Source organism: Oncorhynchus mykiss, chromosome 11, assembly GCF_013265735.2.
Source record: "Oncorhynchus mykiss isolate Arlee chromosome 11, USDA_OmykA_1.1, whole genome shotgun sequence".
Lineage (NCBI taxonomy): Eukaryota > Metazoa > Chordata > Actinopteri > Salmoniformes > Salmonidae > Oncorhynchus > Oncorhynchus mykiss.
Window position 1 is genome coordinate 21,674,294 of NC_048575.1, and position 15,990 is coordinate 21,690,283.

At 44.5% G+C, this 15,990-nt stretch overlaps 1 protein-coding gene across 5 annotated transcripts in view; it reads right to left on the bottom strand.

Moving 5' to 3' along the window:
• The window catches only part of LOC110536586 (netrin-G1-like), a 262,918-nt gene that overhangs the window by 88,852 nt on the left and 158,076 nt on the right, over window positions 1–15,990 (bottom strand). For all 5 annotated transcript variants that reach the window (XM_036935168.1, XM_036935167.1, XM_036935169.1 and 2 more), the window contains exon 5: window positions 3,843–3,869. In XM_036935168.1, coding sequence (XP_036791063.1) covers window positions 3,843–3,869 — 27 coding nt within the window. The remainder of the gene's footprint in view (window positions 1–3,842; window positions 3,870–15,990) is intronic.

Below are 15,990 nucleotides of genomic sequence, written 5' to 3' on the forward strand. Positions count from 1 at the left end.
TTGCTCCTTTTGAAGATGGATTTTCAGAATTGTTCATTTCAATATCGGTATTTTTTTATGTACATTGATTGGTTTATTAATCTTATACTACACAAATATAAATAAAAACATCCTTAACTAAGTAGTTGGACTTATTGCACCCACTACTGAGATGGTTGTTCCCGTTTAGATAATTTAGGCAGTCCTATTAATCAATCTTCCCTACAGTGGCAGTCATTCTGAATGCAGGTTGCTGGTGATATCCTCACTCTGGCTGGATTCCAATATCCAATAGGAATTACAAATCACTTTGCAGGCCAGCATAATGTGACTTCCTGACCTGATTTGGCCTGTAAACCAGGAGTTTCCTAACACCACTGTGTTATGGTATAACTAGGCACTCAAAGAACGATCTTATGATATATATTGTCATAAAGAGTAAAATTCATAAGGCTAATAAGGCTGATGGAACTGTTCAGAGATTGTTCTAGGAAGAACCCATCAAAGATAAAAAGGGTTATTGGTAGAACCACAGGGGATTTTATGTAGAACCCTACATCAAGGGTTCTAGGTAGAACCCTCTGCAAAGCGTTCTACCTATCACCAAAAAGGGTTCACCTATGGGGACAAACCAAAGAACCCTGTATGGTTCTACTTAGCACCTTTTTGTTCTAAGAGTGTATAGATAGAAAACTAAGTTGTCGCAGGCATTTTGTTTAATTCATCAAATTGACTATTCAATCAATATCTAATTACAGTGTATTTCTGGTCGAGGAATAACGATTAATACATAATGTGGTGTGTCAGGGGTTGGAATGACTGATAGTTGTGGTGTACTGTAACCTAATTACATACAATTCTGTATTTCCATGACGGGGGAAATACTGGCGGTGTTTGGTGGTTGTGGTTGGTCGGTTGGTTAGGTGATGGAGTTGTCTTAAGTCAAGCAGAGACAGAAGGAAAGGCTAGTCGTTGTATTCTAGTATTTTAATCCCCCACGAAAGCATCACCAAGTCTCTGTGTCGCAGTATCACTGACTTCAGTGTGATTATGTGATCAATGGCCGGTGATTAGTGTCCAATAGTGTCACAAGCAACTTAACTACTGTGCCATTGGATAGTGAGCATTACCGTGTGTTGTGTCTAATCGTTTGTAATACATTCAGTCTTGTTAAAGATATGGGTAATTCATGGGTTTGGGTATTCATGCACTCAGGCACACAGACATACAGTCAGTATATACTGTAGTGTTTGACTGATTGAGTTACTATCCAAACCCTCTCCATGACAGCTCCATAACTGATAAAGTACATAGTATGTCATGTCAGTCCTAAATAAATTGTTCAGCAATATTGGCCAGAATCCAATATTGGCCAGCAAGTTATTTATTGAAAGTATTTAGGGGTTTTGGATTGTTATCGGGAGAATATGTTCTGTTGAGATATTGATCAGTAACTGTGATGGGAAGTTCTGTTTCACAGGATAAGGAGAAAAAAAACTAACGAATGAAAGAACAGATAGAAAGCATGCACTGCTTCATTTTACATCGACCAAGGAATAATGTTTGTGAAATCCAGAAATCAAAGTGACAACACAAATACTTCCCTCATTGGATAAAAAAAAATATAATAAATTGACATGTGGAGTATTTTCTTCTCATTGGCTTCATAATTAGAGGAATTTGATTAGAGAAATTAGAGCATTATGTGGATCCAATAAGTATCACATCTGTTCTTCTATTAGTTATTAGGGTGAGGGAGAATACAGGTAAGCCGTGCTTAATGAGAAGTGACGGATTATAATCAATGCTGCTGTCATAATGAAATGAAATCTCGCAGAGCCCAGAATCGTTTCTATTTTAATTTAAACTTTGCTTCAATGGCTGCATTAGGGCAAATCTGGCTGGCTTAATCAACTTGAAATAGAATTGAGGAAAAGTCAATAAAGAATTAAATTACCTTCAAACAACAATATGAAAAAGTGCAGTGTTTTCTGTTTGCTGTCCTCAAGGACATTTAGCTGTGTTCTGGTTGGTTCTTTTGTATTTGAGAGGACATAGCTACATACACACGATTTCAGTTTGGTTTACCCCAACTTCATCCTTGGTGTGTCTACACTACCACAGCTGGGTAGTGTTTCATGTTGTGGTAGGTATGGAGGTGCGTCTGCTGGTGTAAAGAAAGACAGACAGCATCTCGTGAGTGTTTCAATACCTACAGGCCTGGTCTGAATGAACCGTACAGACTTGGCCATCGTCAGTCAGTCGGTGAGTGAGTCCTTTCTGTGAGTCCCACAGACAGACAGACAGACAGGCTGTAATACAGACACTCCCCACTAAGAGAGAGAGAGCAGCCGTTGGTGATGGTCTGACTAAGTGTGGGGTTGGGTTGGGGAGGAGCAAGCGAGGTGGTGACATGTGAGTGGTGCATGTACAGCATATACAGTATATATATATATATATATATATATATATATATATATATATATATATATATATATATATATATGTATGGAGAACATGCATGCAGCATATGTAAAGAGCATTGGTCATGCACAGGCAGGAGACAACACTGAACACATTCAGCTCTCTAAGATTGGGGGTTTCAGGTAGTGGGAGGGAGGGGGTCCACTTGGTTCTAAGCTAATTTCTGACAACAAATGTTTCAGAATATTCATGACAAACTGGTTATTGTTTGAATCAAATTATCGGTTTACGTTTACGTTAGTTTGACATCAGTTGTAGTTACTGTTGTGGTTTGAAGTTCATCGCCAACTAGCCAACTAGCCAATATGCTGATACCATTGTAAATTCTGATCATGGCTACGTCCCACTACTTATAAACAGCTTCCTTTCCTTGTCTCTTTCCCTTCATGAATGCTGACACATAAAATGATTGGGTAGGTCTGGTAGCCATATTGCTCTAACCTATATAGTCCTTTAGATATCTGCAGTCATGGAGATACAGCCAGGAATCAAAGAGAGGAAACCATTCAAGACTAATGGGATGCTGTCCATCTTAGCTGATTTGTGTATCTTGTTTTTTCCCCCATAGAGGGGGTGCTAGCTAGGGACTGCACCTCAGGAGAATTCCACATCAATCAATACGTCGATTGATAGGTGGATTGATGTGGAATGGGCTGGGGCTCTGAATGCACTTTGGCTTGTTCAATACCTGTGTATGTCTGAAATGACACCCCCGATTCCCTACATAGTGCACACACTTTGACCAGGGCCCATAGATCTCGGGTCAAAAGTAGTGCACTGTAGAGGGAATAGGGTGCCATTTCACACGCAGCCTTGGTGTGTGCGTCTCCTGTTATTCTCCCGAGTTGCAGTCCCAGCTGGCTGCTGTGGTAACACCAGACTACGTCTCTAGACGTCTCTCTCTGTGCTCCAGGGGCGACTGGCTGCAGCAGATAATATCCAGCGCTCATATTAAACTGACCTCACTGACATTATTCCACCACTGAGATCCGGGCACTTTCATAAACTCTATATGCCATTTATGTATAATGCATAGGGGCAAAAACATGTTTTGTATGCATGCACAGGCGTATGGCTGCTATCTAGGCTTATCTTGTTGAAGGTGAATTAGTCCACCTCCACACTGAGCAATTCTAGACAATAAGGCAGAGAGCTATTGCTATTTCCTTTAGGGAGGAAAACAACAGGGAATTAGACTAACCCTGGCATAATGAACATTTCCAAACCAATTATGACTGATCCTTCACTTAATGAATAATGGAGGACCTAAATCAGAAATGAACATTTAAAACCAAGTGGACTTTAGGGAGGGATATGATAAGACATAGCAAAGCATCAAGCAGTTTCTGTGTTTTCTTTTCTGCTTTGAATTTACTTACTAACTGGACCAATGCTATTGGGGATACCTGCAAGACAAAGACAAAAAACAGTTGACATTGAGAGATTAGTCATGTACATTTCATTCTATTTTAACAAACTGTAAATTGCAGTTTAGGACATTGTTTGCATTCATTTAAAAACATTGAGTGTAATCTTGTAAACAGCAGATAAATATGAGGAAATATTACCCCCACGCACGCACATACACTCACACAAGATAGCACGGAGACACACCAGACTAAATAAAAAACCAAAACTCCTGATTTTGGACAAACTTTATCCCAACAATGTCTCGCTCTGTCGTTGAGCGTAGACATTAGTTGTATCATTATCCCAGTCTGTCGATACAACAGACCGACTGTCTGATGTGCCAGCTCCCTCTCTGAACAGATAACACAGTCAGACAGACACATCCCCATGGCGACCAGATCTTTCACACAGCAGACTATTTGCCCTGCATAGATCTCAGAGACTCACTGAGCTTTATAGACCAGCACGGTCCCAGGCTGACGAATGTGACTGACTGAGTCTTAAAAGTCCTCATAAATCCCACAGTAGTAGAGAATCAATTGGTGGTGGATATTTGGATCATGTAGATGTGATTCTTGTTATGATGAGGTATGCTGGGTTGTTGGTAACACGTAGATTTTGCGTTTCTCTAATTTGTCCGTTTGCACTATACTTCTCTCTGAGCGCCTCCCCCTATGAGGGCATTTGTCTGTCTGTCAGTGTCTGTCGGTAAACAAACAACGACAAACAAGCCGTAACAACAGGAAGCGGAGCCACGCTGCGCTCTGCAAATGGAGGAAATAAATAAATAAAGCCATAGATAAATAAATAAACAAGGTCTGTCTGGGTTCTCTCTCTCTCCCTGTGTCTCCATCGCACATCTTCCCCCAAACACCGAGGAGATATGGAGACATCTGTGATCTGTTGTCTTTTGTTTCTCCTTCATCAAATGGAGGCCTCTCAGTCATTCAGTCAACAGCGCTTGGTGTGCCTGGAGGATTACCTCATCATTCTCCTTCTGTCTACAAAGGGGGTCTGCATAACATAATGTGTATGTGTATGTGTCTGCTTGTGTGTGGATGTGTTTTTGTGTGTCTGCATGTCCACACACGTGTGTGTGTGTGTGTTTGTGTGCAAGCAAGCAAGCTCTGGCCAGCCATAAGCCATCGATCCACCTCACATCATCTAATCTCTCTCTCTCTGATCCCGGCTCAACAGGCATAGTTAGGAGCCAAATGTATGACTTATTGGCGAGGTGTGTGGGGAGTGGGGAGGCAGGAGGCAGACAGGTAGATGAACACAGAATTGTAGTAGACTCTGGAGGCAGACTACCTGAGAGGGAAAGGACGCCAACCAGAGAAGGGCACAGCAAATGCACACACTCGCACTCACACTCGCACGCACACTCGCACACACACTCGCACGCACACTCGCACGCACTCGCACGCACACGCACACACACACACACACACACACACACACACACACACACACACACACGCACACACACACATTATGCAATCCCATTCAGTGAATCACAGCTGAAAATAAAGAATGCTGGCTTCCGATACATCCTGATACTTCTTTCATAGAGAATAAAGAGAGGTTTCAAAGCCCAGTGTTAGCTCTAAATGTTTAGCCTATACAACAAGTATTGAAAGAAATGCAATATTCAAACTGTACAGTATATCTATTATTTTTATTGCATATAGGAATAACTGAGCCTAGGTGAATCGGGGAAGTAGGTATTAAAGAGTTTTGTCATGTTATGTTGCTAGTAGATGATAAAAACACAGATAGCCAACTATCTAAGTGCACCGGGCCCATGCAAAAGGAACTGCCCCACTCACACGGCTCTAGCACGGAGTTTGGGGATGGAATAAGCTAGAAGGCAAGCTACAACTGGATTTGGGATGATGTGGGTCTTCACCGTCTTTAGTGGACAGAGGCTTCACTCCTGCTCATGTAGTGCTCCTATTTACATGTACAGTTGAAGTCGGAAGTTTACATTCACTTTGGTTGGAGTCCTTAAAACTCGTTTTTCAACCACTCCACAAATTTCTTGTTAACAAACTATAGTTTTGGCAAGTCGGTTAGGACATATACTTTGTGCATGACACAAGTAATTTTTCCAACAATTGTTCATAGACAGATTATTTCACTTATAATTCACTGTATCACAATTCCAGTGGGTCAAAAGTTTACATACACTAAGTACACTGTGCCTTTAAACAGCTTGGAAAATTCCAGAAAAAGATGTCATGGCTTTAGAAGCTTCTGATAGGCTAATTGACATGATTTGAGTCAATTGGAGGTGTACCTGTGGATGTATTTCAAGGCCTATCTTCAAACTCAGTGCCTCTTTGCTTGACATCATGGGAAAATCAAAAGACCCACTGGGAATGTGATGAAAGAAATAAAAGATGAAAGATATAATTATCTCTACTATTATTCTGACATTTCACATTCTTCAAATAAAGTGGTGATCCTAACTGACCTAAAACAGGGAATGTTTACTAGGATTAAATGTCAGGAATTGTGAAAAACTGACTTTAAATGTATTTGGCTAAGGTGTATGTAAACTTCCGACTTCAACTGTATGTCACTTATCCGAACACTTTTCCGACTTGATAAAATACACATTTCTCGCAAAATACACATTTATATGTCGTATTTGGACTTTAGTTGAAAGGATGAAACTAATCAGAATGTTTAACAGCAACCTCATTCTGCAATCTTCCCTTTAATTATTCTAAATAAATATTAGAAAATGATTTAGAGCTGAGGGGATATGCATGAGCCCTAATAGTTTATAGTTCTTAGAGTAAGTATTTTACTTTATTGGAACATTTTCCGTTTATTTTATTTTAATTGTTTTATTGCAACCATCAATTGCAAAATACAGGTAGAGACTAGATTACATTATTTCTAAGTAAATCTATTCAGAGTAGACTTTAAACTGCATTGCATTGAAATGTAGCACTTTGTCCATCAGGCTACTGAACTCAAAAACATCCATTTGATGAATTAACGGTTGTCAATACAAGAAAGACATTCAATCCTTCACTTCACTCAATTTAGGGTATTCATCCAACAACCTTTTCTTTGACAGGTCACGGCCATAGCAGCATTGCCTGTCAATGTAATTATTATACCTATGAACAACTAGCAGGCAGGAAAGCAGATGTTGGAGATTGTATGTCGCTTCATTACATTAACTTTCAATTACCATCATTTCCAATCCCATTCACCTGCCCATATTCCCAATTACTAGTCATAACATAATCTATGTGTGTGTGTGTGTGTGTGTGTGTGTGTGTAGGTGTGTGTGTGTGTGTCTGCATCTCTCCATTATGCTCCATAACATAATCTAATTGTGCACAGGAAGAGCATTAGTGTGCTTATGTTTATGGAGTGCTCCATAGATTTTTATGATCTACACTTCTCAGTCACTTCTCAGTATCTCAGAGGTCACTTCTCAGTCTTTCAAAGGTCACTTCTCAGTCTCTCAGAGGTCACTTCTCAGTCTCTCAGAGGTCACTTCTCAGTCTCTCATAAGTCACTTCACAGTCTCTCAGAGGACATTTCTCAGTCTCTCAGTGGTCACTTCTCAGTCTCTCAGAGGTCACTTCTCAGTCGCATCTCAGTCTCTCAGTCTCTTCTCAGTCTCTCAGAGGTCACATCTCAGTCACTTCTAAGTCTCTCAGAGGTCACCTCTCAGTCACTTCTCAGTCTCTCAGAGGTCACTTCTCAGTCTCTTCTCAGCCTCTCAGAGGTCTCTTCTCAGTCTCTCAGAGGGCACTTCTCAGTCTCTTCTCAGTCTCTCAGAGGTCACTTCTCAGTCTCTCAGAGGTCACTTCTCAGTCTCTCAGTGGTCACTTCTCAGTCTCCCAGAGGTCACTTCTCAGTCTCTCAGAGGTCACTTCTCAGTCTCTTCTCAGTCTCTCAGAGGTCACTTCTCAGTCACTTCTCAGTCTCTCAGTGGTCACATCTCAGTCTCCCAGAGGTCACTTCTCAGTCTCTCAGTGGTCACTTCTCAGTCGCCTCTCAGTCTCTCAGAGGTCACTTCTCAGTCACTTGTCAGTCTCCCAGTGCTCACTTCTCAGTCACTTCTCAGTCTCTCAGAGGTCTCTTCTCAGTCTCTCAGGGGTCATTTCTCAGTCACTTCTCAGTCTCTCAGAGGTCACTTCTCAGTCTCTCAGAGGTCTCTTCTCAGTCTCTCAGAGGTCTCTTCTCAGTCTCTCAAAGGTCACTTCTCAGTCTCTCAGAGGTCACTTCTCAGTCCCCCAGAGGTCACTTCTCAGTCTCCCAGAGGTCACTTCTCAGTCTCTCAGCGGTCACTTCTCAGTCGCTTCTCAGTCTCTCAGAGGTAAATTCTCAGTCACTTCTCAGTCTCTCAGTGGTCACTTCTCAGTCAATGCTCAGTTTCTCAGAGGTCACTTCTCAGTCTCTCAGAGGTCACTTCTCTGTCTCTTCTCAGTCTCTCAGAGGTCAATTCTCTGTCTCTTCTCAGTCTCTCAGAGATCACATCTCAGTCTCTAAGAGGTCTCTTCTCAATCTCTAAGAGGTCACTTCTCAGTCTCTCAGAGGTCTCTTCTCAGTCTCTCAGAGGTCACTTCTCAGTCTCTTCTCAGTCTCTCAGAGTCCACTTCTCAGTCTCTTCTCAGTCTCTCAGAGGTCACTTCTCAGTCACTTCTCAGTCCCTGAGAGTTCACTTCTCAGTCTCTTCTCAGTCTCTCAGAGGTCACTTCTCAGTCACTTCTCAGTTTCTCAGAGGTCACTTCTCAGTCTCTCAGAGGTCACTTCTCTGTCTCTTCTCAGTCTCTCAGAGGTCAATTATCTGTCTCTTCTCAGTCTCTCAGAGGTCACATCTCAGTCTCTCAGAGGTCTCTTCTCAGTCTCTAAGAGGACACTTCTCAGTCTCTCAGAGGTCTCTTCTCAGTCTCTCAGAGGTCACTTCTCAGTCTCTTCTCAGTCTCTCAGGGGTCACTTCTCAGTCACTTCTAAGTCTCCCAGAGGTCACTTCTCAGTCTCTTCTCAGTCTCTCAGAGGTCACTTCTCAGTCACTTCTCAGTCTCTCAGTGGTCACTTCTCAGTCTCTCAGAGGTCACTTCTCATTCTCTTCTCAGTCTCTCAGAGGTACTTCTCAGTCTCTCAGAGGTCACTTCTCAGTCTCTCAGAGGTCACTTCTCAGTCTCCCAGAGGTCACTTCTCAGTCATTCAGAGGTCACTTCTAAGTCTCTCAGAGGACACTTCTCGGTCTCTTCTCAGTCTCTCAGAGGTCACTTCTCAATCACTTCTCAGTCTCTCAGTGGTCACTTCTGAGTCTCCCAGAGGTCACTTCTCAGTCTCTTCTCAGTCTCTCAGTGGTCACTTCTGAGTCTCTCAGAGGTCACTTCTCAGTCAATTCTCAGTCTCTCAGTGGTCACTTCTCAGTCTCTCAGAGGTCACTTCTCATTCTCTCAGAGGTCACTTGACAGTCTCTCAGAGGTCACTTCTCAGTATCTTCTCAGTCTCTCAGAGGTCATTTCTCAGTCTCTCAGAGGTCACTTCTCAGTATCTTCTCAATCTCTCAGAGGTCACTTCTCAGTCTCTCAGAGGTCACTTCTCAGTAACTTCTCAGTCTCTCAGAGGTCACTTCTCAGTATCTTCTCAATCTCTCAGAGGTCACTTCTCAGTCTCTCAGAGGTCACTTCTCAGTAACTTCTCAGTCTCTTCTCAGTCTTTCAGAGGTCACTTCTCAGTCACTTCTCACTCTCAGAGGTCACTTCTCAGTCTCTCAGAGGTCACTTCTCAGTCTCTCAGAGGTCACTTCTCAGTCTCTTCTCAGTCTCTAAGAGGTCACTTCTCAGTCTCTCAGAGGTCACTTCTCAGTCACTTCTCAGTCTCTCAGAGGTCACTTCTCAGTCTCTCAGAGGTCACTTCACAGTCTCTCAGAGGTCACTTCTCAGTATCTTCTCAGTCTCTCAGAGGTCACTTCTCAGTCTCTCAGAGGTCACTTCTCAGTCACTTCTCAGTCTCTCAGAGGTCACTTCTCAGTCTCTCAGAGGTCACATCACGGTCTCTCAGAGGTCACTTCTCAGTATCTTCTCAGTCACTCAGAGGTCACTTCTAAGACTCTCAGAGGTCACTTATCAGTCACTTCTCAGTCTCTCAGTGGTCACTTCTGAGTCTCCCAGAGGTCACTTCTCAGTGATCACTTCTCAGTCTCTCAGTGGTCACTTCTCAGTCTCTAAGAGGTCACTTCTCAGTCACTTCTCAGTTTCTCAGAGGTCACTTCTCAGTCTCTTCTCAGTCTCTCAGAGGTCACTTCTCAGTCACTTCTCAGTTTCTCAGAGGTCACTTATCAGTCACTTCTCAGTCTCTCAGTGGTCACTTCTGAGTCTCCCAGAGGTCACTTCTCAGTGATCACTTCTCAGTCTCTCAGTGGTCACTTCTCAGTCTCTAAGAGGTCACTTCTCAGTCACTTCTCAGTTTCTCAGAGGTCACTTCTCAGTCTCTTCTCAGTCTCTCAGAGGTCACTTCTCAGTCACTTCTCAGTTTCTCAGAGGTCACTTCTCAGTCTCTTCTCAGTCTCTCAGAGGTCACTTCTCAGTCACTTCTCAGTCTCTCAGAGGTCACTTCTCAGTCAATTCTCAGTCTCTCAGTGGTCACTTCTCAGTCTCTCAGTGGTCCCTGCTCAGTCTCTCAGAGGCCACTTCTTAGTCTCTCAGAGGTCAATTTTCAGTATCTCAGAGGTCACTTCTCAGTCACTCAGAGGTCACTTCTAAGTCTCTCAGAGGTCACTTCTCAGTCTCTCAGAGGGAACTTCTCAATCACTTCTCAGTCTCTCAGTGGTCACTTCTGAGTCTCCCAGAGGTCACTTCTCAGTCACTTCTCAGTCTCTCAGTGGTCACTTCTCAGTCTCTCAGAGGTCACTTCTCAGTCACTTGTCAGTTTCTCAGAGGTCACTTCTCAGTCTCTCAGAGGTCACTTCTCAGTCACTTCTCAGTCTCTCAGAGGCCACTTCTCAGTCAATTCTCAGTCTCTCAGTGGTCACTTCTCAGTCTCTCAAAGGTCACTTCTCAGTCACTTCTCAGTCTCTCAGTGGTCAACTTCTCAGTCTCTCAGAGGTCACTTCTCAGTCTCTTCTCAGTCTCTCAGAGGTCACTTCTCAATCACTTCTCAGTCTCTCAGTGGTCACTTCTGAGTCTCCCAGAGGTCACTTCTCAGTGGTCACTTCTCAGTCTCTCAGTGGTCACTTCTCAGTTTCTCAGAGGTCACTTGTCAGTCTCTTCTCAGTGTCTCAGAGGTCACTCCTCAGTCACTTCTCAGTTTCTCAGAGGTCACTTCTCAGTCTCTTCTCAGTCTCTCAGAGGTCACTTCTCAGTCACTTCTCAGTCTCTCAGAGGTCACTTCTCAGTCACTTCTCAGTCTCTCAGTGGTCCCTGCTCAGTCTCTCAGAGGTCACTTCTCAGTCTCTCAGAGGTCACATCACGGTCTCTCAGAGGTCACTTCTCAGTATCTTCTCAGTCACTCAGAGGTCACTTCTAAGACTCTCAGAGGTCACTTCTCAGACTCTTCTCAGTCTCTCAGAGGTCACTTCTCAATCACTTCTCAGTCTCTCAGTGGTCACTTCTGAGTCTCCCAGAGGTCACTTCTCAGTGATCACTTCTCAGTCTCTCAGTGGTCACTTCTCAGTCTCTAAGAGGTCACTTCTCAGTCACTTCTCAGTTTCTCAGAGGTCACTTCTCAGTCTCTTCTAAGTCTCTCAGAGGTCACTTCTCAGTCACTTCTCAGTTTCTCAGAGGTCACTTCTCAGTCTCTTCTCAGTCTCTCAGAGGTCACTTCTCAGTCACTTCTCAGTCTCTCAGTGGTCACTTCTCAGTCTCTCAGAGGTCACTTCTCAGTCACTTCTCAGTCTCTCAGTGGTCCCTGCTCAGTCTCTCAGAGGTCACTTCTCAGTCTCTCAGAGGTCAATTTTCAGTATCTCAGAGATCACTTCTCAGTCACTCAGAGGTCACTTCTAAGTCTCTCAGAGGTCACTTCTCAGTCTCTCAGAGGGAACTTCTCAATCACTTCTCAGTCTCTCAGTGGTCACTTCTGAGTCTCCCAGAGGTCACTTCTCAGTGATCACTTCTCAGTCTCTCAGTGGTCACTTCTCAGTCTCTAAGAGGTCACTTCTCAGTCACTTCTCAGTTTCTCAGAGGTCACTTCTCAGTCTCTTCTCAGTCTCTCAGAGGTCACTTCTCAGTCACTTCTCAGTTTCTCAGAGGTCACTTCTCAGTCTCTTCTCAGTCTCTCAGAGGTCACTTCTCAGTCACTTCTCAGTCTCTCAGAGGTCACTTCTCAGTCAATTCTCAGTCTCTCAGTGGTCACTTCTCAGTCTCTCAGAGGTCACTTCTCAGTCACTTCTCAGTCTCTCAGTGGTCCCTGCTCAGTCTCTCAGAGGCCACTTCTTAGTCTCTCAGAGGTCAATTTTCAGTATCTCAGAGGTCACTTCTCAGTCACTCAGAGGTCACTTCTAAGTCTCTCAGAGGTCACTTCTCAGTCTCTCAGAGGGAACTTCTCAATCACTTCTCAGTCTCTCAGTGGTCACTTCTGAGTCTCCCAGAGGTCACTTCTCAGTCACTTCTCAGTCTCTCAGTGGTCAATTCTCAGTCTCTCAGAGGTCACTTCTCAGTCACTTGTCAGTTTCTCAGAGGTCACTTCTCAGTCTCTCAGAGGTCACTTCTCAGTCACTTCTCAGTCTCTCAGAGGCCACTTCTCAGTCAATTCTCAGTCTCTCAGTGGTCACTTCTCAGTCTCTCAAAGGTCACTTCTCAGTCACTTCTCAGTCTCTCAGTGGTCAACTTCTCAGTCTCTCAGAGGTCACTTCTCAGTCTCTTCTCAGTCTCTCAGTGGTCACTTCTGAGTCTCCCAGAGGTCACTTCTCAGTGGTCACTTCTCAGTCTCTCAGTGGTCACTTCTCAGTTTCTCAGAGGTCACTTGTCAGTCTCTTCTCAGTCTCTCAGAGGTCACTCCTCAGTCACTTCTCAGTTTCTCAGAGGTCACTTCTCAGTCTCTTCTCAGTCTCTCAGAGGTCACTTCTCAGTCACTTCTCAGTCTCTCAGAGGTCACTTCTCAGTCACTTCTCAGTCTCTCAGTGGTCCCTGCTCAGTCTCTCAGAGGTCACTTCTCAGTCTCTCAGAGGTCACATCACGGTCTCTCAGAGGTCACTTCTCAGTATCTTCTCAGTCACTCAGAGGTCACTTCTAAGACTCTCAGAGGTCACTTCTCAGTCTCTTCTCAGTCTCTCAGAGGTCACTTCTCAATCACTTCTCAGTCTCTCAGTGGTCACTTCTGAGTCTCCCAGAGGTCACTTCTCAGTGATCACTTCTCAGTCTCTCAGTGGTCACTTCTCAGTCTCTAAGAGGTCACTTCTCAGTCACTTCTCAGTTTCTCAGAGGTCACTTCTCAGTCTTTTCTCAGTCTCTCAGAGGTCACTTCTCAGTCACTTCTCAGTTTCTCAGAGGTCACTTCTCAGTCTCTTCTCAGTCTCTCAGAGGTCACTTCTCAGTCACTTCTCAGTCTCTCAGTGGTCACTTCTCAGTCTCTCAGAGGTCACTTCTCAGTCACTTCTCAGTCTCTCAGTGGTCCCTGCTCAGTCTCTCAGAGGTCACTTCTCAGTCTCTCAGAGGTCAATTTTCAGTATCTCAGAGATCACTTCTCAGTCACTCAGAGGTCACTTCTAAGTCTCTCAGAGGTCACTTCTCAGTCTCTCAGAGGGAACTTCTCAATCACTTCTCAGTCTCTCAGTGGTCACTTCTGAGTCTCCCAGAGGTCACTTCTCAGTCAGTTCTCAGTCTCTCAGTGGTCACTTCTCAGTCTCTCAGAGGTCACTTCTCAGTCACTTGTCAGTTTCTCAGAGGTCACTTCTCAGTATCTCAGAGGTCACTTCTCAGTCACTTCTCAGTCTCTCAGAGGCCACTTCTCAGTCAATTCTCAGTCTCTCAGTGGTCACTTCTCAGTCTCTCAAAGGTCACTTCTCAGTCACTTCTCAGTCTCTCAGTGGTCAACTTCTCAGTCTCTCAGAGGTCACTTCTCAGTCTCTTCTCAGTCTCTCAGAGGTCACTTCTCAATCACTTCTCAGTCTCTCAGTGGTCACTTCTGAGTCTCCCAGAGGTCACTTCTCAGTGGTCACTTCTCAGTCTCTCAGTGGTCACTTCTCAGTTTCTCAGAGGTCACTTCTCAGTCTCTTCTCAGTCTCTCAGAGGTCACTTCTCATTAACTTCTCAGTTTCTCAGAGGTCACTTCTCAGTCTCTTCTCAGTCTCTCAGAGGTCACTTCTCAGTCACTTCTCAGTCTCTCAGAGGTCACTTCTCAGTCACTTCTCAGTCTCTCAGTGGTCCCTGCTCAGTCTCTCAGAGGTCACTTCTCAGTCTCTTCTCAGTCATTCAGAGGTCACTTCTCAGTCACTTCTCAGTCTCTCAGAGGTCACTTCTCAGTCAATTCTCAGTCACTCAGTGGTCACTTCTCAGTCTCTCAGAGGTCACTTCTCAGTCTCTTCTCAGTCTCTCAGAGGTTACTTCTCAATCACTTCTCAGTCTCTCAGTGGTCACTTCTGAGTCTCCCAGAGGTCACTTCTCAGTGGTCACTTCTCAGTCTCTCAGTGGTCACTTCTCAGTCTCTAAGAGGTCACTTCTCAGTCACTTCTCAGTTTCTAAGAGGTCACTTCTCAGTCACTTCTCAGTTTCTCAGAGGTCACTTCTCAGTCTCTTCTCAGTCTCTCAGAGGTCACTTCTCAGTCACTTCTCAGTCTCTCAGAGGTCACTTCTCAGTCACTTCTCAGTCTCTCAGTGGTCCCTGCTCAGTCTCTCAGAGGTCACTTCTCAGTCTCTTCTCAGTCATTCAGAGGTCACTTCTCAGTCACTTCTCAGTCTCTCAGAGGTCACTTCTCAGTCAATTCTCAGTCACTCAGTGGTCACTTCTCAGTCTCTCAGAGGTCACTTCTCAGTCTCTTCTCAGTCTCTCAGAGGTTACTTCTCAATCACTTCTCAGTCTCTCAGTGGTCACTTCTGAGTCTCCCAGAGGTCACTTCTCAGTGGTCACTTCTCAGTCTCTCAGTGGTCACTTCTCAGTCTCTAAGAGGTCACTTCTCAGTCACTTCTCAGTTTCTCAGAGGTCACTTTTCAGTCTCTTCTCAGTCTCTCAGAGGTCACTTCTCAGTCACTTCTCAGTTTCTCAGAGGTCACTTCTCAGTCTCTTCTCAGTCTCTCAGAGGTCACTTCTCAGTCACTTCTCAGTCTCTCAGAGGTCACTTCTCAGTCAATTATCAGTCTCTCAGAGGTCACTTCTCAGTCACTTCTCAGTCTCTCAGTGGTCCCTGCTCAGTCTCTCAGAGGTCACTTCTCAGTCTCTCAGAGGTCAATTTTCAGTATCTCAGAGGTCACTTCTCAGTCACTCAGAGGTCACTTCTAAGTCTCTCAGAGGTCACTTCTCAGTCTCTCAGAGGTAACTTCTCAATAACTTCTCAGTCTCTCAGTGGTCACTTCTGAGTCTCCCAGAGGTCACTTCTCAGTCACTTCTCAGTCTCTCAGTGGTCACTTCTCAGTCTCTCAGAGGTCACTTCTCAGTCACTTGTCAGTTTCTCAGAGGTCACTTCTCAGTTTCTCAGAGGTCACTTGTCAGTCTCTTCTCAGTCTCTCAGAGGTCACTCCTCAGTCACTTCTCAGTTTCTCAGAGGTCACTTCTCAGTCTCTTCTCAGTCTCTCAGAGGTCACTTCTCAGTCACTTCTCAGTCTCTCAGAGGTCACTTCTCAGTCACTTCTCAGTCTCTCAGTGGTCCCTGCTCAGTCTCTCAGAGGTCACTTCTCAGTCTCTCAGAGGTCACATCACGGTCTCTCAGAGGTCACTTCTCAGTATCTTCTCAGTCACTCAGAGGTCACTTCTAAGACTCTCAGAGGTCACTTCTCAGTCTCTTCTCAGTCTCTCAGAGGTCACTTCTGAATCACTTCTCAGTCTCTCAGTGGTCACTTCTGAGTCTCCCAGAGGTCACTTCTCAGTGATCACTTCTCAGTCTCTCAGTGGTCACTTCTCAGTCTCTAAGAGGTCACTTCTCAGTCACTTCTCAGTTTCTCAGAGGTCACTTCTCAGTCTCTTCTCAGTCTCTCAGAGGTC